The sequence below is a fragment of the Staurois parvus genome, unplaced genomic scaffold (genome assembly GCF_062004578.1).
Source record: "Staurois parvus isolate SC_StPar_1 unplaced genomic scaffold, SC_StPar_1.0 ptg000832l, whole genome shotgun sequence".
Taxonomy (NCBI): domain Eukaryota; kingdom Metazoa; phylum Chordata; class Amphibia; order Anura; family Ranidae; genus Staurois; species Staurois parvus.
The window spans coordinates 2,661,770-2,686,818 of record NW_028318628.1 but is presented as its reverse complement, the minus strand read 5'-3'; the positions used below and the strand labels follow the sequence as shown (position 1 = coordinate 2,686,818).

At 43.1% G+C, this 25,049-nt stretch overlaps 1 protein-coding gene across 1 annotated transcript in view; it reads right to left on the bottom strand.

The window, feature by feature from the left end:
- LOC149443772 (neuronal acetylcholine receptor subunit alpha-3-like) overlaps positions 1–24,349 on the bottom strand; it is a 38,743-nt gene extending 14,394 nt beyond the window's left edge. Inside the window, exons 1-3 of the mRNA XM_089655267.1 lie at positions 24,243–24,349; positions 6,300–6,439; positions 2,305–2,349 (exon numbers count right to left, since the gene is read on the bottom strand). Of these exons, the coding sequence (XP_089511393.1) occupies positions 2,305–2,349; positions 6,300–6,439; positions 24,243–24,327 (270 nt within the window). The 5' untranslated portion in view covers positions 24,328–24,349. The remainder of the gene's footprint in view (positions 1–2,304; positions 2,350–6,299; positions 6,440–24,242) is intronic.
- Between the last annotated feature and the right edge of the window lie 700 nt (positions 24,350–25,049).

The following is a 25,049-nucleotide window of genomic DNA, read 5'->3' as shown; positions in this document are numbered from 1 at the left end:
ACAAATGTGCAAGTGATATACATACTGTATAACCATACAGAGAAATATACAAAGTGAAAGTCCAGCAGGAAAATAATAGTTAAATGGAAAAGAAGAATAAGGAGTTAGATAGGGCTGATTAGAGTAAACTAAGGGTCAAAGCAGTAGTAAACTGAAGGTAAAAAAAAAAAAAATCCCCTGCAAGGCAATATCATAATGTGCTAGTATGCATCACATACTAGCACACTATGAAGGACTTTCCCTAAAACGAAGCCCTCCAGCGGCACACTCTCACCACTGCAGAGGCTTCCATCTTCACCCGGTCTTCCTTCTGGGTTCATGTGCCCTCTGACTAGCCGAGCTGCAGTGATGCATACAGGAGTCCCAGGCCAAGGCAAAGTACTCTAATGGAATTACACAGGTATGCTGTTCCTTTAGTGCTCATGCGCTGGCTCTAAAAAAGAGCGAATATCTCCTAAATGGTGCACGTTTAGTAGATATTCATTTTACCTACAGGTAAGCTTTAATAAAAGTTTACCTGTAGGTAAAAGTTAAAAAAAGAGTTTACAACCACTTTAGCAAGGGGTTAAACAGAGGAACATTTAATTTAAAAAAACAACTTTTTTTTAACATGACAGGTTCATCTGCAGATTGAAGTTCATCCCTTTTTTAGATGACTAAACAGAAAGAAACAAAATGAAACAATGTTTCTATTTATCTTTCTGTTTTAGCAGTTGAGCTATGTTGCTAAAAATTGTCAGGCTGCTTCTTTTTGAGAGTTCTAATTGCTGAGAACTTGTTTACACTTCAGCTGTCTGCAGGGGAACCCCGCTGACAACTGAATGTGTCATCTGTTGTTAAGGACGCAGTGGCCCTGCTTGTTAACAACCGGTAATTACTGGCTTTTTTTAAATTTAAATTTCAGCTGTTAGAGGAGAATCCTGCTAACAGCTGAAAGACCCAACCTGAAGGTATCAGTTTTAGGTATCAGAGCATTTGCATAAGTACCGATACTCAGGCAAATACTTTAGTACTTGATACTAGATACTTAGTATGAGCACCAATATTGATACTGGTATTGTATTGGTGTATCCTTACCTTGCAATTCAGTCTTCCTGATGGATCTACCCTAAAAATCACCAGTATAGTATATAACATGACAATGCTGGATTCTGCCACTGTGGAAAAAAAAATAAAAGGTATTCTTAAGGAGGCAGACTGAAAAAAATTGGTTTAGAAGAAAGCTAAGCTTTTTATTCTCTCTGGGTTTTAGAAGCCCGGATGAGGGTCTGGATCACGGAGGCTTCAATGAGAATTGGGTGGGAAGAAACCTCCAATCCTGTGTCCAGATCTTACCGAAGACCAGCGGGCTGAGTGTGCAGATGTGCACACCTCTTATAGTCTAGGACCTGACAGTTCTGCGTAGTCCCCGTGGGTGCAAGGGAGCAGCCAGAGATGTGCAGCATGATCTAGGTGCAGTCTGTGATAGAACAGAAGAAGGCCCTAAGACTGAGGGCCAGAGCAGGAGGGAGCTGAAAGAGAGAGAAAGTTGTGAGAGAGCTGAGAGTTCCAGAAACAGAGGTACAGAGTCCATACAAAAGCACAAAGGTGCTGGGAGTTGGTCTGTGGGACCAAATCAGAGGCCCGAGGCTAGAGCCTGAGCAGCAGTTCTGTAAAACAAACCCAAGAGAATAAAGCCATTTATGTTCATTTGTTTTCCATTTTTTGGAAAGATGGTGGGAACCCTTGCAGGCAACTGTTTGTTTTGTTTTGCTTTTCCTTCCATTTAAATGAAAGTGTGCCAACAAGCCCTAAAACGACATATCTGGTGTGGACTGTACTCATTGGTGAGTACTAAACTTGAGCGAAACCCCCCAACAGATCACAATATATATAGTGTGTGCTTAAGATATAAATGCTTTGTCCCTAAGTAAGTAATCAAGTTATTTATGCTGAGCGCCAGGGGCGGACTGACAAGTCATGGGGCCCCTTGACAATAGGGGATCATGGGGCCCCTGTGTCCTCACCCACACTCAAACCACACCCAAAAAAGTCTATGAAAGGTACCAGGGGCATCACATGGGGCCCCCTACTGACCCCGGGCCCTCGTGCAGTGCCCGAGTTCCCAAATGGTTAGTCCGCCCCTGCCGAGTGCTAATAAGCTATTGCAGCTGTGCAGTATAAACTGTGCACAATTAAAGGGGTAATCTAGCTTGGGCAGAAGCACATATGAAAGTCTTCACCTGTGACTGGTTATGGACCACTGTTTTACATTTGTTTTGACAGAAATAATATTTTTATGAAGGAAATATTCTAAGAACTTACGTGTTTCAGCCAAAGGTTGGTTTCCATGATCTGATTAACTTCATCCTGTGGACATACACAAAGAAAACAGTTACTATACTATATCATAGCAATAGGGTTCAATAGGTTTAGTGTATAATACAGATTGTTAACCACTTCAATACCGGGCACTTTTACCCCCTTTCTGCCCAGGCCAAAGTTCATCTTTCAGCACTCTCACACTTTGAATGACAATTGCGCGGTCATGCAGCACTGTACCCAAATTAAATGTTTATCATTTTGTTCACACAACTAGAGCTTTTTTTTTGTGGTTTTTAATCACCACTGGGGTTTTTATCTTCTGCTAAATAATCAAAAAAGGCCAAAAATTTTGGAAAAAAAAACACAAGTTTTTCTTCCTTTCTGTTGTAAAATTTTGCAAATAAATAATTGTTCTTCATAAATTTAGGCCAAAAAATTTCTTTGGTGAAAATAACCCACATGAGTGTATTTTATTTGGTCTGGAGGAAAGTTATAGAGTCCACAAACTACGGTATATATCTGAAAATCAATCAAACTGATCTAATTTCTTGAGGCCCAGAAATGTCAGGGCAGTACAAATATCCCCCAAATTACCCCTTATTGTAAAGTAGACAGTCTGAGGTATTTAGTAAGAGGCATGGCAGGTTTTTTGAAGCTGTAATTTTTGTAATACATTTTTGAAAAATGAAGAAATTTTATTAAAAAGTTTCAGTTTTTTTTTAAATACTGTCACCAGTGCAGTACAGTGTCATCATATAACTGGTGTGGTGGTGATCAGAGACACTGACTGATGACAGCGCAGAAAACATTTTTTTTTTCAATTTTCTTTTCTTTTTTTATTAATTTTTTTTTCACTATTTTTATATAACACGCTATTTTTTTTATAACATGCTGTGACCAGTGCAATATATTGTTACCATAGTAACAATGTACTACTCTGGGTAAGTGATCAGTTTTTCCTTTTTGTTCTTTTTTTTTTGCACATGATTGCTTATAGCAATGAATTTTATTGCTATAAGCAAGCATTTTACTGAATGAAATAAATTCATTCAGTTTCTTTTGTTGTGATTAGCTGTGATTGGCCACAGCTAATCACATGACACAGATGGACTGTGCTTGTCCCAGTCTGTACCACATGATCACTGTGACCGATCACAGCTAGCAACACAATTGTATACAATGGATAGCATGAAAGGAATTATTTACAATTGTCATGTGACCTACTGTGATTGGTCACAGCGGTTACATGGTACCAGCAAAGGGCAGGTGCACAGATCAATCATCGGTGACAGATCTCGCCACAGTATGGCCGTGGGGCCACACGCAAAGCAGGGATCGGGGAGGATGTCCTATGACGTGCACCCAGATCAACTAAAGTCCCAAACAGCAGTCATTTTTTATTATAGGCTGGGTGGGACCTGGTTAAAGAAGAATTCCAAGCATGGCCATATTATACATATAGTCTTGGACTAGTATAACTATGTGTGTACCATATCTAATGCCCCTGGAAACTGGAAATAACTGATATAGACACTGCTAATCCAGTGATCTCCACTTGCCTCTGGGTCCTGTGCTGAGCGGGCCATGTGGGTGGGGCCCCCCAGGGGTACATCTTTTTGTGTATACGGTCACCAATGCCTGGGACCAGGCAGGGCCGCGTTCATATGAATGTCAGCATTAATGTGTAGAGATACACTGTGTGCAGTTGTATAACATACAGAGTCTCTCATTCTGTCCCATTTCACTACACACCTTTGCCTTATGGATATTGCATTTAGGAGGGACACCGCTGAACCTGTGCCTTTTCCATTAGTCCATCGTAACTGTGCCCCTCACTCCCAGTGACAGCATGGAGTCCCGCCATGCACCAGCTCAGACCTCATGCATGCGCGCAATTAAAGGATAAGTTCACCTTTTTTTAAAAAAATAATAAATGCTAATTTTTTGCAGGTAAATAAATGTGCATTTTTTTTTACTTTATAGCCTGTAAAGCATTGCAATCTGCAGATTACGAGTGCCATGCAGAACTCCTTCAGGCTTGTCAACCTTATACAGGCAGTCAGATACACACTGACAGTAAGAGAAAATGAACTACCACAGGACTCAACAGCGCCATGGTAGTTCATTGAGAACTACAAGCCGACAGCCGCAAAGGTTGTCGAGACCTGTAGTTTTCCAATTCACAGAACACAGTGGATGATGAAGGATGATGAAGCTGGATGGGCGAGGCCTGCTTCATGGCACGGTCACTTTTTTTTCTGATTGTGACAGGTAGTGGGTGGAAAAGAACCTCTGCTAGCTGTCTAAATGAGGGATTGGGGGGGGGGGGGTGGTTCAATTGTAACATGTTACAATTGTTACACGTTGAATATGGGTGTAACATGTAACATGTTACAAAAGGTGAACTTATCCTATAACTGCTTCTCTCATGTACCATGCAGCAAGGTCCCTAAAGTCTTTGTACAGTGGGTTGAGTCCTGAATACTCTTTGGGGGAACTGACCACTAGGGAGAGAGCCGAACACTGACCCCCTTGCTACTGGAGGACCTGTCACCTGCACCAGGTACTGCTGTTGACCGGCTGCTATCACGTCCCCATCAGTTCATGGTTACCCATGCAAAGTACACTCCTCCAACTGTCCTGTTGAGTCAACCCTTTTTTGGTGGCCTTCCTGTTCTACCCCGTGTGTACTTTACAGGCCCTGTACTCCTAGATATGCCATGTACCTTCATGTACCCCCTTGTGTAACTTCAGACCAGTTCAAGAAACTTTATTTGATGGCTGCATCAGTGCAGTCCAAATAGTCAGTAAACCATAATTAATGTTTTTAGGCTGCCCAGACGTATCTCAACAAGTAGAAGTCCATTACTGGCAGTGTCCAATATAGATAAGTTACTTTGACAAGTGCTTGCTGGTTGATTCTGGCGTGGACCTGTTAACTTGTTCACATGCGGTCCTTCCGCTCTCTTGGACCAAGCCTTTCCCCTATTTATATATACCAAAGGGTGAAGGGCAAGCCCAGAAAAATCTCTGGAAACCGGCGGACCCAGTGTTAACCCTTTCCCACCTGGGCATTCTAACATCTCTATGTAATAACAGCCCAACTTGTAAGCATCTGCCTACAGCCGGCCTTGTGCATTTTGAACACAGGAGGTCAGCAGCTCACCATGGATGCCATTCAGAGAATACTTTGCATCTTCTGAATGGAAATCATAGGAGAAGTTGGAGAGGCAGGCAATGACATTCCACTCCCCACTACGTCAAATAAGAGAATGCTTTGCATTGAATCAGAAAATGCAAAGCATTCTCTGAATGGTGCCCATACCGAGTGTGCCAAGGTGGACCAATGTAACTATGTAAAAATATATTCCATAACTATCAATGGGGCAGAAGGTAAGAAGCAATCAAACATTTACAGCCATAACTGGACAGGACATGAGGGAACAGTTCCAATGAGGACACATGTCTCTTCCCTGAATGTGGATATTTCCTCTTCCTTCCTGTTGAGTCTTAAGGACAGAAGCAAGGTCAATGGCTATACCCACTGATTATATGCCAGGAATATATCTTACAGCTAAAAACTGATGAAAGGAACAGTTTCCTGCTTTAGATTTTTCAGTTCAAAGTTACATCCAACCCAAGACACACACAAATATGGTCCACATTAAACATTTTTTTGCATACTTCATATCATAGGACACTTTAAGCCCCTTCACCCCCCCCCCCCCACCCCAGTTTCCTCTCCCCTAGCCATACAATCAAGTGTTCCCACAGAATTTCTGAAAAATATATCTGCCCTAGAGAGGCAGCTTCTCCAAGATGCTATGGCCAACCTTACCTTTGAACCTTCCATTCAGAAGCCATAATTATGACAAATAGAAAATAATTTGATATGTGATGAATACGTTGGGAATTCAGAAGGCAGGTGCGATGGTACATTTCAGTTCCATTTAATTAAAAGCAATCAAAATAACATAAAAAAGGCAAGTCCTCACCACTTTGACAAGCTGGGACATTGACACCTCAAATTGCACGATGACAGGATTGGATACATTCTCCACTGGTCGAATATATGGGTTGTATTTTTCAAATAAGGTTGTATATAACTTGTGCTCAGCATCAGAACAAGCACACACTGAAAATGAAACAATGTGTCAAAGTTATAATGTGTTCAGTAAGAAAATGTAAATCAGAGGAAATAAGTTACGAAGCAGCTAGGAACACCTTAATGTGCCCTGTCCTATAACCAACTGAAATTATACATAAAGTAGAATTCCAGGTTTTACATAGCTAGTCTTAAAAACACTCCTTCCCCCTTGCTAACACCTAAACCAACTAACCTGTGTAAAAAAGATGTATATACTGTACTTATCTATTTTCTTGTTATCTCCCCTGTGTCAGCCAGAACAGATGCATGAGAGAACAAAAAGCATTCAACAACACCTGGTTATGCCTGGGAACAGTGACATCACCCATAGTCTCCTAGGGCTCATTCGTTGTTGGCACTCCCTCCTCTCCCCTGCAGCAGTGCTGGCTGACAAAGGGGAAGCAGATCATGTGACCAGACTGGAGCAGCATGAACATAGAAAAGTATCCGCATTTTTCTTATACAGGTTAGTTAGTATAGTATTAGGAGGGGGAGGGAGCACTTTTAAAACTAGTTAGGTAAAGCCCAGAATTCTACTTCAACAACTTCGCACAAGGCAGTGCTTATTCTGTACCCATCTTGAACAGTGAATGATAAGCCATTAGATAATTCTAAGCAGTGAAATGCCTAAGACTATAAAAAAACAGAGGGAGCTGTCAGGAGCAATATAAACTTGAAATATGGCCACAGCACATCCAATACTCAACGCATATACAGTGTCTATTGAAGTCATGGTGCAAAGGAAATATTTTAAAAGGGCAATGATTAAAAGAAACCTATAATGAGAACAATATGGAGGCTGTCATTGCTAACCTATTGCTAAGAAGGCCATGCTGTCTCAGTTTCAATACTATCTGTACCATTCTTTGAAAACAAGAACACAGATTAGAAATTTACAGTGTTCCAGGTTTGTGCCTCATAATATATGAAAGCCATTGAAAAAGCAAGACAGCCAGTCAACTGGCATTTTAACAGTGGAGATCATCCCTCACTGCAGGTTTCAATGCACATGGACAGTTTATGGAACAAATATGCTGTTGTGTTAAAACCTTGTAATTTTTTTCTGTGCATGGGGAGCTGCAGGTGGCACATACAACCAGCATATAAGCAGGTGCAGTCTATTTTCTCCACTGCAGGTGGAGCTCAACCGCAGCAGCATAGTAGACGGAGAGGAAGTCAAGAGGAACTTAGTTCCTCTATGGTTTCCTGGGTCACAGGGAGCAGCTATCTGATTGGAAGCTGGCACCCCATGTGACTTTGGCAGCCATCTTTTGTCAGAGTCTAAAGACCCTGGCTCCCATGCTTGGTGTGCATTTCGCGTTTGCCAAAGTAGGGGCAGGTCTTCTGTCTGTCAGGGACTGTACTTAGCATCAGGGAAAGGTTTCAAAGGAGTAGGAAAAGTGCAGGGACACTCTATCCTACATGGAAGCCTCCCTACTTGGGTATGGATCAGCCAGGCCACATTCCGCTCCTTGGGACAGACATGATGGCACCCCTGCAACCTTCTGCTACTGATACATCATTGTTACATCCTGTGAGTGGTTGCCTTCCTGTCAAGCTTGTTGTATATTGCCAAACTTCAATTACAATATATTCCTGTTACTCTGCACTAGACTCAGTGTTTTCTGCTACTGCACCATGCTGCACCTAACCACAGGCCATAGAAGTGAATGGCTGTACGTGGCCATACTTGACTAAACACTTATGCTTTTTTCACCCACATTGACGTACACATCTTCCTTCCTGCCGTACGATGTATTTACTGAACCTGGAAGTTTCGCATTTGGAGGAATACATCATAGGCATTTACGAGTATAAATGGCAATGAAAAAAAGCAACAGCGTTTACCCGAGTTCGGCAGTCCTCAGCCGTTCACTTCTATGGCTGGCTGTACTCACCATATGTAACTCACCAAGTATGGAAAACTGTTGAGGTTTTCATATTGCAGCATAATTGCACTGCAAACTGTCATGCACATGGCACATGAGACCTTAATGTCTGACTCCATCCAAATTGATTTCTTTGTTTTGGATAGAAAGGGGAAGACTTCAAATTATTTGTCAGGTTTTCAACTCTGTCTCTGACTCCTTTGAGGCAGCTTTACCTCATTTCCTGTCCCTATGACATCTGTACTAGAAACATAGAAACGGGGGGTGTAGTAGTTACTGGGAAAGGAAAGGCACAGATACCAATAAATCCTAAACTCTTCCCTACTATTCCAAAATTTGGTTTTAGTCATTGACCCATTTTAAAGAGTTCCCCTCACTTCCTGTCCTGGCAGGAATATCGACATAATGGCAAAAACGTGGCTTGAGGTTTTAAGTCTTCCTGCTTTAAAAAAAAAAGTTTATTCTGAAATTAGTCTTATACTATTGGATTTACTACCTCTTTAAATTATTTGCTCCTCAAGAAAAATGTTCTAAAAGGTATGAAGACTCGGCATAGCTCTAATTTCTGTTGTATTTTGTTTGTTTAAATGTGTACTCAAATGTTTATCATACATCTTTATTACCCAGGTCTTTGCTTGTAATCTATATCATGTACTGTGTTGTAGGAGATGCTAATGGTATAGAAATTAGTACTATGATACATACCACGTGGTTATCTCTTAAAGTGAACCTGTGGCCTGTCTGTGGACATGCACGCATTTAAGTATTCATCACAAGCAGTAAATAAGCTTGCAAACATCCTTCACTGACCTTTGTAGGTGCTTGCAGTGTGAAACAATTGATTGTTACAGTTCACATTAGAAACACTGAAGTCCTTAACTCTCCACATTATGCTTCCCCCCTTCCAGAGCACATTGTCAGAGAACCAAATTCATTGCTTCTGCTGTAAAATTTGAGGATGAATTGTTCCACAGTGCATATACAGTGGGGCAAAAAAGTATTTAGTCAGCCACCAATTGTGCAAGTTCTCCCACTTAAAAAGATGAGAGAGGCCTGTAGTTGGCATCATAGGTAGACCTCAACTATGAGAGACAAAATGAGAAAAAAAATCCAGACCATTTAATTGGCTGATTTGGAAAGAATTTATTTGCAAATTATGGTGGAAAATAAGTATTTGGTCAATATCAAAAGTTCATCCCAATACTTTGTTATATATCCTTTGTTGGCAATGACAGAGGTCAAACGTTTCCTGTAAGTCACAAGGTTGGCACACACTGTTGCTGGTATGTTGGCCCATTCCTCCATGCAGATCTCCTCTAGAGCAGTGATGTTTTGGGGCTGTCACTGGGCAACACGGACTTTCAACTCCCTCCAAAGGTTTTCTATGGGGTTGAGATCTGGAGACTGGCTAGGCCACTCCAGGACCTTGAAATGCTTCCTACGAAGCATTCTCCCAATCCTCTTCTGGATCATCCAAATGCTCTCTAGCAGACTTCAGACGGGCCCGGACATGTACTGGTTTAAGCAGGGGGACACGTCTGGCACTGCAGGATCTGAGTCCCTGGCGGCGTAGTGTGTTACTGATGGTAGCCTTCGTTGCCCGGGCGGTTTGTTTGGGATCATTGTCATGTTGGAAGACCCAGCCACGTTTCATCTTCAATGCCCTTGCTGATGGAAGGAGGTTTGCACTCAAAATCTCACGATACATGGCTCCATTCATTCTGTCCTGTACATGGATCAGTCGTCCTGGTCCCTTTGCGGAGAAACAGCCCCAAAGCATGATGTTGCCACCCCCATGCTTCACAGTAGGTATGGTGTTCTTTGGATGCAACTCAGCATTCTCTCTCCTCCAAACACGACGAGTTGTGTTTCTACCAAACAGTTCTATTTTTGTTTCATCTGACCATATGACATTCTCCCAATCCTCTTCTGGATCATCCAAATGCTCTCTAGCAGACTTCAGACGGGCCCGGACATGTACTGGTTTAAGCAGGGGGACACGTCTGGCACTGCAGGATCTGAGTCCCTGGCGGCGTAGTGTGTTACTGATGGTAGCCTTTGTTACGTTGGTCCCAGCTCTCTGCAGGTCATTCACTAGGTCCCCCCGTGTGGTCCGTTTTTAAGTGGGAGAACTTACACAATTGGTGGCTGACTAAATACTTTTTTTTCCCCACTGTAGCTACATGAGGGCTTATTTAAAGCTTATTCCCAGGTGCAAAATCATTAAATATATTTTTCTTTCCAGAGGATGAGAAATTAGGGTAATAACTACCTTAAGCCATGGCCCCAAGGTCTTCTTCCCTGCCAAGTCCACTTGTGGCAACTTATTCCCTCAAAGTCACTCTTCTTGCTAGTCTTCAACCAATTTGTCACTGTCTCTCTTGCCATTGCTTCTGCTTTAAAGGGTTTAGAATGAATTGATCCACATCACAAGCAGCTACAAAGGTCAGTGAGGAGTTATTTTAAAGTCCATCTCCATACGGTTACAAAAACATTAAAACTGCCCCCCCTACTTCCCCAGATGACAAGGGATCTAATGATCTTCCAGGGAATGAGATAGCAGGGTAATAATTACTTTAATCTATTGTCCCACAGTCTTCCTTTCTGCCAAACCCAATTGGTGCAATTTGTCCCCCTGCAGTCACTCTTCTTCAGCTTCTTCTTGCCGCTGTCAAACCAGCTTTGTGGTCTGCTTCAAGCATTATTTGTCTTATTGTTATTATTATTAATATTATTATTTTTTAGCTACCTCTGTGTAAGGGACCGCCTGGCGGTACCACTAGCACTCCACTGAATAGGCGTCCCCAGCGCACGGAATCTAAGTCCCAGGGTGCTTGTTCACCAGGGCCCCTGATGGTGGGGATGGACTTGGAGCCCCCCGAGACCAGGTCGTGGCTACTGGGTGCGTCCGGCAGTGGTAGTGGTATGCGCCAAGGGCTCCCGCGGGGAAGAGTCTGATGTGAGGAGGTCAGAAGACCCCACTGCAAGGGATGGATGGATGAGCAAGGTCAGACGGGCCCGGTCGGTAACAGAGAGGACGGCAAGGTACAAGGCAGCGGGCATAGAATGGTCGGGTCACACGCCAGGTCAGCAACAGCAGGTCAAATCCAATCAGGGGCATTCAAGAGAGAGGTCAGGCAAAGCAAGGGTCAGGATAGGAGAAAACAGCAAGGTCAGGTACAATCCGGGTCACAACTTACAATTCACAGGTTCACAGGATGCAGGGAAGACCAGAAGGCACTGAATGACAGCTCAGGGCCATTTAAATATCCCGCCCTGCGCTGCCATTGGTGCCCAGCGGGCGGCCGCGGCTTCTACTGCGCATGCGCGAACTCGAACGCCGCGGCCGGCCCGGACCGGACCTAGTGCCCGTGTCCCTGCACAGGGCGGTGCACTGCGCCTGCGCCGGGACCATCGCGGCGGGGATTGGAGAGATCCCTGACATTGCCCCCCCCCTACGGGCAGCCTCCGGATGCCCACCCGATCTCTCCACCATGGGTGATCGCGAAAAAAGCTCTGGACAAGTCTGGGTGCATGGACATTATGGGCTGGTTCCCAAGAATTGTCCTCAGGGCCATAGCCCTTCCATTTGATAAGGAATTGGGTCTGGCCTCCCCTCCTTCGACACTTCAGGATTGTTTCAACCTCAAATTCTTCTTCTCCCTCGACCGTTACCGCTTCCGGGGGTCTAGATTCCCGGTCAGGGAAGGCATCAGGGACTACTGGCTTCAGCAGGGACACATGGAAGACTGGGTGGATCTTGAGCGTGTCAGGAAGGACGAGTTCGTAGGCCACTTCGTTAACCATCCGTTTAATGCAGAAGGGGCCTATAAATTTGGGTCCCAATTTCTTTGACGGGCAAAGCATTTTTAAATTGGACGTCGCTAGCCAAACCTTCTCCCCAGGCCGCAATACCAGATCTCCTCTCCGTTTCCTATTGAATGCCTTCCTGTAGTCTTCCTGGGACCGACTGATGGCCTCTTGAAGCTTCTTATTGTTCGCGGAGAAGAATGTCACCACATCTTGCGTTGCTGGTACTGGGCATTCCGTGACCAAATCCGGGAGGAAGACTGGGTGAAAGCCATAGTTGGCAAAGAACGGGGACTGTCCCGTCGCTGAGTGGCGGGCGTTGTTGTACGCAAATTCCGCTAGGGGTAGAAGTGGCATCCAGTCATCTTGAGTAAAAGAAGTGTAGCATCTTAGGTATTGCTCTAGGGTCTGATTGGTCCTTTCGGTTTGACCGTTAGTTTGAGGGTGGAACGCAGAGGAGAGAGACAATTTGATGTCCAGGGCTTTGCACAGTGCTCTCCAAAATCTGGACGTGAACTGGACCCCCCGGTCCGAGACAATGTCTTCGGGGACCCCATGCAGCCTTACTACCTCACGAATGAAGACTCGCGCAGTCTCGGCCGCCGAGGGGGTTTTCTTCAACGGGATGAAGTGGGCCATCTTGGACAAGCGGTCCACGACCACCAGGATTGCCGTGTGGTCTAGTGATGGTGGAAGCTCGACTATAAAATCTAACGAGATCTTTTGCCAAGGCCGTTCAGGAATCGGTAAGGGTCGCAGCAGACCCCAAACCTTGTTTCTTGCTGGCATGTTCTTCTGGCAGGTGATACAGGACCTTACATAGCCCTTACAATCTTTAGCCATGTCCGGCCACCAGAATGAGCGTCGGAGAAGTTCCAGGGTCTTTTCTGGGCCAAAGTGCCCCGCCATCGGGTGGTCATGGCAATGCCCCAAGACCAGGGTTCGGGCTTCCTCCGGCACCACAATTCGATCTTCCCTCCATAGGAGTCCCCCCTTGTTCTGGAGCGGCCCTCCGCCTGGGGTAGAGATGGTTGTGGATGCCTCCATTAGTTTGGAACGAAGGTCCGACTGAAGGGCCAAGAAGTTACCCGAGGACAGGATGGTGTCGGGTACTGGGATCTCCTTGGCGTCCTCGTACATACGTGATAACGCATCGGGCTTAGTGTTCTTTGATCCAGGCCGGTACGTAATGTGGAAGTTGAATCTTGAAAAGAATAGTGCCCATCTTGCCTGTCGCGGGCGAAGACGCTTGGCGGTTCTCAGATATTCCAAGTTTTTGTGGTCAGTAAATATTAAGATGGGGTGCACCGCACCTTCCAGTAGGTACCTCCATTCCTCTAACGCCGTCTTGATCGCCAGTAGCTCTCGATCCCCGATATCATAATTCTTCTCCGCTGGGGTAAGCTTCCGTGAGAAGAATGCTACAGGATGGAGCAGTTCCTTGGTGCCTTTCCGCTGGGAGAGGATGGAACCTACCGCATTCTCTGATGCATCTACTTCCAAGATATAAGGCAGGGCGGCGTCTGGGTGACCCAAAATGGGTGCCGAGGTGAACAGCTTCTTCAAGGCTTCAAAAGCTTCCTGCGCCTCTGGTGTCCATCTGAACCGAGTTCCCAGCTTGGTTAGCTGAGTAATGGGGGAGACCAGACCCGAGAAGTTCTTGATGAACTTCCGGTAAAAATTCGCAAAACCGACAAATTGTTGGACGCCTTTCCTGTCCGTGGGTTCAGGCCAATCCAGTATTGCGGCGACTTTCTGGGGATCCATCGCGACCCCGCGGTGGAGATAATCAGGCCCAAAAAGGCAATGCTGGATTGTTCAAAACAACATTTCTCTGCCTTGGCGTACAACCCATGCTGCCGCAATCGCCCCAATACCTTTGCTACATGTATTCTGTGTTCCCCCAAAGAAGGGGAGAAAATCAGAATGTCGTCTAAATAAACGATAACAAAGACATCCAGAAAGTCTCTAAAAATATCATTCACAAAGTGTTGAAACGTGGCCGGAGCATTACACAACCCGAACGGCATGACCAAATATTCAAAATGGCCGAAGCGGGTGCGGAAGGCCGTCTTCCACTCGTCCCCCTCCCTTATGCGAACCAAGTTGTACGCCCCCCTCAAATCCAGCTTTGTAAAAACCACTGCAGTTTTTAAACTTTGGAACAACTCTGGCACTAACGGCAGTGGGTAACGGTTCTTTATCGTGACCCTGTTCAATTCCCTGTAATCTATACACGGCCTTAAGGTTTTGTCCTTTTTTTCAACAAAGAAAATTCCCGCCCCCGCCGGTGAAGTGGAGTGGCGGATGAACCCCTTCTGGAGACTGTCATCGAGATATTCCTTTAGGGCCCCCAGTTCGAGCTCTGAAAGGGGGAAGATTCGCCCAAAAGGAATTTCTGAACCGGGTAACAGGTCAATGGGACAGTCATAAGGGCGGTGGGGGGGTAGAGAATCGGCTCCCCGTTTGCTGAACACATCTAGAAACCCATGGTAGACTGCAGGGATTATTTGTTTTAGTTCAGCTTCCCCCTCAGAGCACAGGAGGATTTGGGGGATCCCCGGGCCCGAAGTGCGGCAGTATACCCGACAGTATGGGGAAGGGAACGAGATTACTCCGGTTTCCCAGTCAATATGGGGGTTATGGGCCCATAACCATGGGAGCCCCAGAATGACTGGGAAGAGGGGTGAAGCTATAGCGTCCAGGCGAAGGAGTTCCTGGTGCTGGCCGGCAATGACAGTGGTGATGGAGAGGGTTTCCTGGTTCACTACCCCCGATTGTATTCGGGAACCGTCGGCCAAATAAATATTGAACCCCTTCCGTTTAAATTGGAGAGGAATACCTTGTTGGTGAGCAAAATTAATGTCCAAGAAGCAGCTGCATGCCCCCGAATCAATTATGGCCGATACTTCCACGGTCCTTTCTGGAAGCTGAAAGGAAAGGGGCACCACTAAGTATTGGGATGGACCAACATTGCCAATGGATAAGGAAGAAGAGGTGCACTTACTCAGTTTCTGCGGGCAGGATCGTACCATATGGCCAGCTTCACCACAGTAAAGGCACAGGTTCTGGGATCGTCTGCGCTGATATTCCTCTGGAGATAGTTTAGGCCGTGCCAGGCCGAGTTGCATGGGTTCAGGGATATCTCCAGGTGGCCGGTTCTGGACGTTTGGCCTAGGTGCTTGACTGGGACCTTGAAAAGACCCCCAGGAATTTCCTTGACCCTGGCCGGACCTCTCAAACCTGCGTTCCCGCAGTCTACGGTCAATTTTAATGGTCAGTGCTATTAAGTCCTCTAAAGTCTCAGGCACCTCCACCCGGGCGAGCTCATCCTTCAGACCTTCTGATAGGCCTATACGGAACTGATGCAGGAGTGCGAATTCGTTCCAGCGTGTGTCCCCCATCCAGCGCCTAAACTCAGACGCGTACTCCTCCGCCGCTCGGCGGCCTTGCCGGAGCGTGTACAAAGTAGCTTCAGCAGAAGCTGCCCGCTGCGGGTCATCATACAGGATGGCCATGGCGTCAAAAAAAATGTCAACCGAACTAAGGTGAGGGTCATTTTTTCCCCGTAATCGGTGGGCCCAGTCTTGGGGTTCACCCTGCAGGAGGGAGATGACGAACCCCACCTTCATGGATTCAGTCACGAAGGTCCGGGGTTGTAACTCAAAATAAAGAAGACAGGACTCACGGAATGACCTGAAGCGTGTGCGGTCCCCGTGAAAATGTTCCGGTAAGGGTACTCGGGGGTCGGCCGCCGGGAGTGGTGCGGAAGCCCCAGAAACCAGCACAGGGGCTGCTACGGCTGGGGGTGTGGGGACCGCGGCCTGTGGGGCAGGAACGGATATAGTGCAGGTCTGGAATTGGGTTTCAATCTGCTGGCATCTATCCTGCAGGGCCGATACGGCCTGGGTCAAATTAGACAAGTGCCTGCAGATCTCCTCAAGCGGCGAGGGCCCTCCTCTAGACTCAGTCATGGCCTTCTGGTACTGTAAGGGACCGCCTGGCGGTACCACTAGCACTCCACTGGATAGGCGTCCCCAGCGCACGGAATCTAAGTCCCAGGGTGCTTGTTCACCAGGGCCCCTGATGGTGGGGATGGACTTGGAGCCCCCCGAGACCAGGTCGTGGCTACTGGGTGCGTCCGGCAGTGGTAGTGGTATGCGCCAAGGGCTCCCGCGGGGAAGAGTCTGATGTGAGGAGGTCAGAAGACCCCACTGCAAGGGATGGATGGATGGATGGATGAGCAAGGTCCGACGGGCCCGGTCGGTAACAGAGAGGACGGCAAGGTACAAGGCAGCGGGCATAGAATGGTTGGGTCACACGCCAGGTCAGCAACAGCAGGTCAAATCCAATCAGGGGCATTCAAGAGAGAGGTCAGGCAAAGCAAGGGTCAGGATAGGAGAAAACAGCAAGGTCAGGTACAATCCGGGTCACAACTTACAATTCACAGGTTCACAGGTTCACAGGATGCAGGGAAGACCAGAAGGCACTGAATGACAGCTCAGGGCCATTTAAATATCCCGCCCTGCGCTGCCATTGGTGCCCAGCGGGCGGCCGCGGCTTCTACTGCGCATGCGCGAACTCGAACGCCGCGGCCGGCCCGGACCTAGTGCCCGTGTCCCTGCACAGGGCGGTGCACTGCGCCTGCGCCGGGACCATCGCGGCGGGGATTGGAGAGATCCCTGACACTTTGTTTCAGGTGCCAGAGATTTGCATAGAATTTTGCAAAAAGTAAAAGATACCATGTAATTTTTAGAATCAATGTACAGTAGCATCACAATTCTAATATTATATAAACATATAAAGATAGAGCCCTCCTTTCTTTTTTTTTAATTTAATATTTATTTGTTTTCCACAACAATACAAAAATTCATATTCCACTTCCGTTTCCATTCATTTAATAACATCCCCTCTCCCTTCCCATCACAATCCCTATCCTTCCCTTCCCCCCCCCCCTCCTCGCCCTCCCCCCCTTATATCCTACGTTTTCCACCTTATCATGTCTTAAACACTTCAGTTCTTAAAGCAAGAAAAATATCTCAGGAATAATCATTATTACTTCCTTAATTTAATCTTCAATCTATATTCTTCCCATTTATTCCATTTCATATAATATTCTCCTAATCTATCCTCTTGAGTGTAATACAATTTTTCCATTTTACTAATCTGTTTTACTCTATCCATCCAGTCCTCCTCCCTCGGTGCCTCAACCTTTCGCCAGAACTTGGGTATCAGTCCATTTGCAGCATTCAAGTAGTGCCATATTCCTGTTTCTTTATATTTCTTAACTGACAAGTCTGTTCTATGAAAAAGACATATTTCTGGGTCCAATCTCAGCTCTACTTCCGTTATCAGCCTAATTTGATGTATTATTTTCTTCCAGAATATCTGTATTTTTGGACACTCCCACCAAATGTGACATGTTGTGCCTGTTTTTCCACACTCTCGCCAACATCTTGAAGATCTCCCCACACTCATCCTGTGTTCAACCCTTGGTGTAATATGCCATTTTATCAAACACTTATAATTCATTTCCACCTCACACATGCTTATATTTTCGTGAATCAATCTATATTTTTTTTTCTGTTTATCTTCCCCAATCTCCACCCCCAAATCTCTTTCCCATTTTTCTATATACATTAATTTAGTGTCCATATCTAATTCCGTGAGAATTTTATATACTTTAGCTGTGCCATGCTTCCCATCTCCTCATGATTCCAACAACCTTTCGAACGCGTTCCAATTGTCCCTCGCTCTCAAAGGTTTTGGAAGGGTCCCAACGATATGTTTCAACTGATTATATTTCCACACATCTAGTTTATTAAATATCCCTCCCTCTTCCTTCATCAAAACCTCATATGATTTCAATTCTACTCCTTCCATTATATCACCCAATAGTGCCTCTTCCTTCTTAAACCACCTTCTCGAAAACTCCTCTCTACCTGGGGGAAAATACTCTGAATTTCTCAAAGGCATTAAAAGTGAATTAAAATCCCATTTCATCTGCTTATGCATTTTATCCCATACTCTAAAAACATTTAATGTGTACAAACTCGTGCTCTCTTCTAAATTTCTATATTGTGAAGGCACCCATATGCTTTTCCTTAAATTATTTCCACTAAGTGTATTTTCAATTGTAACCCAACTTTTCCCATTTGGGTTATGCGTCCAATGAAATATTCTTGCCAAGATTACCACTCTATAGTATCTCCTAATATCTGGCACTCCCAAACCCCCTTTCTCTTTATTCCTATTCAACACTTCATATGCTACTCTAGGCTTTTTATTTCCCCATATGTATCTTGTTATCAATCTTTTCATTACTTTAAAATATATCTCTGGAAGTTTAATAGGGACCATTTGGAATTTATATAAGATTTTAGGAACAATTATCATTTTTACCAGGTTTATTCTTCCCATCCAAGACGTATTCCCTCCTCTTAATTTCTTTATTTCTTCCTTAATTTCATTTAACAGGGGAATATAGTTTGATCTATACAAATATTTGTATGTAGAAGTAAGTTTCACCCCCAAATATTTTAATTCCTTCTCTTTCCATACAAAGGGAAATTCCCTTTGTATCTTTTCTTTCTCACTATTTGGGATGTTTATATTTAATATCTCCGTTTCATTAGGGTTGATTTTTAAGTTGGACACCTCCCCATATTCCTTCAACGCTCTCATTAAATTAGGGAGTGTTATTCTAGGGTTTCCAACATAGAACAATAAATTATCTGCAAAAGCAGCTACCTTATGTTCAGTACTTCCTATACCTATTCCCCTAATATCCGCATTTCTTCTTATTGTTGACAGCAAGGACTCTAAAGATAAGACATACAACAGAGGGGACAATGGGCAACCCTGTCTAGTTCCATTTGACATCTCAAATGTCTCTGACTTTTCCCCATTTACCAAAACCACTGCAGAAGGCCATTTATATAGTTTTCCTATCCACTCTCTCATTCTACTTCCTATTCCCAATGCTACCAAAGTGTCCATCATAAAACTCCAGTTGACTCTATCAAATGCCTTTTCTGCATCGACCGAAAGCAAGACCACTGGAAAATATTCCTTTTTATATTTCTGAATTAACAATAGTGATCTTATCCCATTATCTCTACCTTCTCTACCCTGAACGAACCCAACCTGATCTCTATGTACCCATTCAGGCATTAGGTCTCTCAACCTATTTGCGAAAACCTTTGCATATAGCTTCATATCTGTATTCAGAAGCGATATAGGTCTATAACCTGAACATTGGGTAACGTCCTTTCCTTCCTTGTGAATAAGGACCACCTGAGCCTGCAAGGATTCCCTCCTCATTTCCATCTCTCCCCCCAGGGCATTCATATAACTCTTCAATTTAGGCATCAGCAATTCAGTGTATTTTCTATAATACCTCAACGTATATCCATCCGGCCCAGGACTCTTTCCCATCTTAAAACTTTTTAATGCCATTTTTATTTCATCTTGTGTAATTTCAGAGTCCAGCGAATTTAAAAGTTCTTCATTTAAATTCGGTAAGTCTGCATTTTTTAGATATTCCCTTTTTTCATTATTTACACTATCATCCTTACTTATAGGGTCATGTGAAGCGATGTTGTATAATTTACTATAATAATCCTTAAATACCTTCGCAATTTCTTTAGTTGAATACACCAATTCTCCCTTGGGGTTTTTTATTTTGTCTATATAATTTCTATTTTTCTTTTTTCTCACGGCTCTCATCAAAAACTTTCCCGGTCTATCTCCCCATCTATATCTCTCCTCTATCACCTTATTAAAGACTCTCCTCTTTTCTTCCTCCATCATATTCTCCAATTCTTCCTTCTTTTTTATAACTTTCTGTTTAATCTCCTTAGTTATATTATTTTTATGCAGTTGTTCTAATTCAGTTAATTCTTCCAAGAGCCTACTAATTTTCTCTCTCCTTTCTCTTTTCTTTTTTGCCCCAATTGCGATAAAGATTCCTCTGATATACGCCTTATGCGCCTCCCACACTGTAGGTATTGAAACATCTCCCATCTCATTTTCCTCAAAAAATCTCCTAATCTCTTCTCCAATCTTCCTATCAGTGTCTTGATCCATAAGTAGTGATTCATTTAACCTCCATGACGTGTCTCTTACCAATCCCCTCCTCCATCCCAATTTCATTATGACAGGGGCATGGTCCGACAGAGACATTGCTTCTATTGTTACTTTAACTAAGGTTTCAATAAGTTGGTGATCGATCAAGATATAATCTAATCTGGAATACACCTCATGTACACTTGAAAAAAAAGTAAAGTCTCTATCCTTCATATGCATGATTCTCCAACTATCTACTAATTGACATTCTTTCAATTCTTTTTTCACTAATCTCAAAGACCTACTTCCCTCTCTCTGAACCTGATAAGTCATATCCATCTGTGGGTCCATACATAGGTTAAAATCCCCGGCCACTAACAAAAATCCTTTCTTAAAATCCAGCAAGCTTTTTAAAATTCCTTTCAAAAATACCTCTGGCTTCTTATTTGGAAAATAAATATTAGCAATTGTACACTCCTTATCCTGCAGCTTACCTTTCAAAAACAAGAACCTCCCCTCAGGATCAGTTTTCCTATCCTCTAATTCAAATCTTATATTCTTTGCAAATCCTATAGCAACACCTGTTGCCCTCTTAATAGGGGAATCTGCATAAAACCAATGGATAATATCTAGAGTTCAACTTAACATTTGATTTTAACTCAAAATGTGTTTCCTGTAAAAATACTACTGAACTACTGTTGAAGTTCCCTAAATAATCTAAACCTTTTCCCCGGACAATTCAACCCATTTACATTATATGTTATAAACTGTAACTCCTCTATTCTTCTTTTAATTTTTTTTTCACATTTCTCTCTACTTTCCTTGTTTTCCTTTTTTTTTTTTTCCTTCCTTACCTTTCCCTACTTTATCATTCTTCTCTTCACGTAAGATATTAACCCTAAAACCCCCTCCCTTCTTCTCCCCCCACCTCCCATCCCTTCCCCATTTTAGCCTATCAACTGCTGTCCAATCATTTGAGGGTTCTAACCCACTTTAGATTTAAAGCTTGGGGTTGAGCTCTAACCCTGCACGGCACCTCCCCTTTCCCACCATCCCAAGTTTCTCTCTTCCATCTCCTAGACCTCTGTATGGCTCCCCCTTAACTCTAACACCCCTCCTTCTTATATACTTTTGTCTCCTGAGAGGATGCAGAGGAAAGAGGGGGACACAGGAGCAAGAGAAAGCAAGTGACAGGGAGGGAAGGAGAGGGGGGGAGGCAAGAGAGAGAGAAAAAAAAAAGAGATATTTCCTCCTCCCCATCTCCTCCCCCCCATCTCTCCCCTCTAACCAACCGCCACTCCCTCCCTCCCCCAATTCCCAAATCCTCCTTCTCCCCACCCCATCCAAGAGTCTCTGTAAATTGTAGTTCAAGTCTATCACAAAAGTCCTTTAAGTCCTCAGGGAATCTCAAGTAAGCTGTAACTCCATTCTTCCATCCGATTAAGCATGCCGGAATACCCCATCTATAGTGCATATTCTGTTTTTTCATCTGCTCTAACAGGGGTTTTAAAAGTCTCCTTCTCTTTAGGTTTTCTGTCAAGATATCCGCATAAATCTGTATGTCTATTTCTCCATACTTAATACTTGATCTTCCCTTGATCTTTCTCCATAGATCTTCCTTATCTCCATACTTCTGAAATTGAACTATTACATCTCTTGGTTTTTCTTTTCCACCTCCTTGCTGGGGCCTTCCAATTCTAAATATTTCTCCTATGTTGACTATTTCCATTTCATTTCTATCCATTATGGAGTTTACAATTTTGCAGATTAGACCTCGTACTTCATCCCCTCTTGGAAGTTCCGGAATACCTTTTACCCTTATGTTACACCTTCTCTCTCTATTTTCTTGTATCTCTAGCCTATATAGCAATTCTCTTTGATCCCTCTTTATGGCGAGTGTCCTTTGATCTAAATCGGCAATATTCTGGGCCTGATTTCTAACCTTATCCTCCATTTCCTCCACTCTGCATAACATCTGCCCCATATCATTCCGCAAAATTGCCATTTCTTGTTTTATTGTTTTCTCCAAACTTTTGAACATATCCGCCATTTCTTTTTTATTTGGTACTTGCGATTCACTTTGTTGTTCTCTTATCTCCATATTGCTTATTATTTGTTGATTGCTACATTTCACTCCTCCTAGAGACAGTCTGGGGCTACCATCCACACTTACTTCCAATTCACTAGAGCCCTCCTTTTAATCCAAGTATTAACCCATTCTGAGTTGAACAGAATATCAATGATTGTGATAAGGAAGTGCAAGCAATTGAAGGATCTTTTGGTTTAAAGTGGAACTTCACTCTCTCAATCAACATTGACTATTTTTTAATCCTTTTGCTGTAATCATTATCAGTAAATAGAAAAATATATAATTTTTACTTGTTTTATTTTTTTTTACATTTCTTCAATTACTTCCTGGTTTCAAGGCTTAGGCAAATGATGTCATACATCCCAGGAGTCTTCAGGAGGAGAGGAGAGGTTTTTTTGGCTAAACATACCCTCCTGTCTGCATGTCTGAGCTAAGGGAAGATGGATTACAGGAAGTAAATGCTATATAAATTATCCGCCCTTATTCAAGTTGGCCATGGCTAGAAATGTTAGGGGATGTTTTCAAAGTGATGTCATGAGTGGATTTGTTTGTTTGCTTTGAATATCAAAAATGGATTACATAGCGTTTTTGATTTGTGGCGCTCAGATACAGTGTAGTTCTGCTTTAAGCCCTATGTAAGCAATTGTTATGTGCTTTAAAATGATCGTTTCCAGACAGATTTTTCCTCCTGGTCCTTAAGCATTGGTTGATGGTACTATTCAATGTGTAAAAAAAAAAAAACACAGTATCTCCTTGATGTTTATATTCAAGTTTCTATTCAGTATCTCCGTATGGGAGACTCAGTAAAAGTTAGGTATTGTGCAGTTTTTGATGCATTTAAATGCACTTGAAATTTGTTTCTAACCATCTCTAATGAAGGCATATTTTTCTGAAAACCACATCAAAGAGGCATCACTGCTTGGAAAAATAGATGTCATTAATGTCTGTAATCTTATCAGACAAGGACTGCATTTTGTAAAGAGTGTTATAATTACTGAATTCCATTCCATCTAATTAAAATGAATTCACATGTAGAATATGTAGGATCAACATTTAGTAGATAAAATACACTGCTCCTATAGTGAAATGACTTGAATACATGTTCATAACACATTTACAATTTTGTCTCATCATTTATTCATCATTACAGAAGAGGTCAGTTTATGAAATCCAGATAGCTGTAGGTAGTATTATATGAAGGTAATGTTGGACATTTAAGTATTACAACTTACAACTTATCCTGTCATATCCTGAAGATTATTAATGTGCAATTAAAAAACTATTCTTGATATTTTTCATCTTTATTTAGGTCTACTGACACAACAATTTCCTTTTCAGTAAAAGGTGCATGTACCTGTCAATTCGAGGAAACCTCTACTTTCTAGTACAAAGTTTTTCAGTGAATGGTATGCATGCACCCAGACATACTGTGTTTCTGATATTTAAATTAAACCTTAAAAAGAACAGTTAATAAAGTTTACAAATGTATTATAATCAGTAGATGAGTATGTTGATGTAATTAAATATATATTCATTAAATTGTATTACTTATAGGTGTCAATGGTAGTATATAAAACTAATTCAGGGGTAGTTATTTGAAACTGCCACACGTGTGGGGGGGGGGGGGTAACTGATAAACATTTGCAGCTATAAAGGAGTAAACAGAATAATCAAACTGATAATCAAGCAATATAATAAACATGCAGACACTTATTAAAGCAAAGTTTTATACAAGCGGATATGGCACATACATAACTTCATCTTACATTTCAATATAACATAAGAATAAATTACAGTGTGTAAGGCGATTTTAATGAATGCTTCGATCAGCGCAACACATATTTTATACATGCATAAATATCCCCTTCCCAGGTCACTGTGGGTCACAACCTGTTATAATGATTGAACACAAATGGCAATTATGGATACTACTCACCCTTACTGAATGCCAGAATTATTGAGCATGCATACAGCCACTTCATTGTCTCCACCATACGGAAAATACACAAATGCAGATCCATAGGGGTGTAGTCTGACACTGGCAGATGCTGTATAACAAGGATCTGCACTACACTATCTGATAAACTTAGGAGCAATAAAGCAGCTTTGTCCTCCTCCCCCAGCACAACCTCTCCCTTGTATAAGCATGAACAAACCACAAATTACCAGCAAACAACAGCTTCAAATATGCAGCGTGTAACATGATTAGGTTTGAATTAAATGCTCATTTTTAAAAATGATAATTATAATGGTCTGTGCCACATTATTTTAAAAATATATTGCAATATTTGTGAAAATTAAAGTGGTATTACCAAAAATGTAGGAGTTTTTTCCCTTTATTTTTACTTGATTTGGCTAGTAACATGCTCCTTGTCTTAGGGTGTCACCACTCCACTGGAGGAGGAACAGAGACAACTTTGGACAGCAGCAGTGTCAGTCTGCGAAGAGGGTAATGTTAGATGCGCCTAGCATGTTGATAGATGCAATTAGCTTGCCTGCCACCAGATGGCTCTGTTTCCCTATAGTATGGTAAGGGGAAAAATTTTAATTAGGTGTTAACTCCCCTTTTAGAAAAGTCCCTCCTTTAGTAACATCATGGGTGGAGTCACTGGTCATATAAATGCCAGTGGGGAGTAGTTAGACAGGGCGTGGGACTGAGCTAAAATTTTAATAATAATATATGCATCTAATGTACAAACAGGCAATATTTGCAAAGGGCAGCAAAGTTTTGGTGTCAGAGACC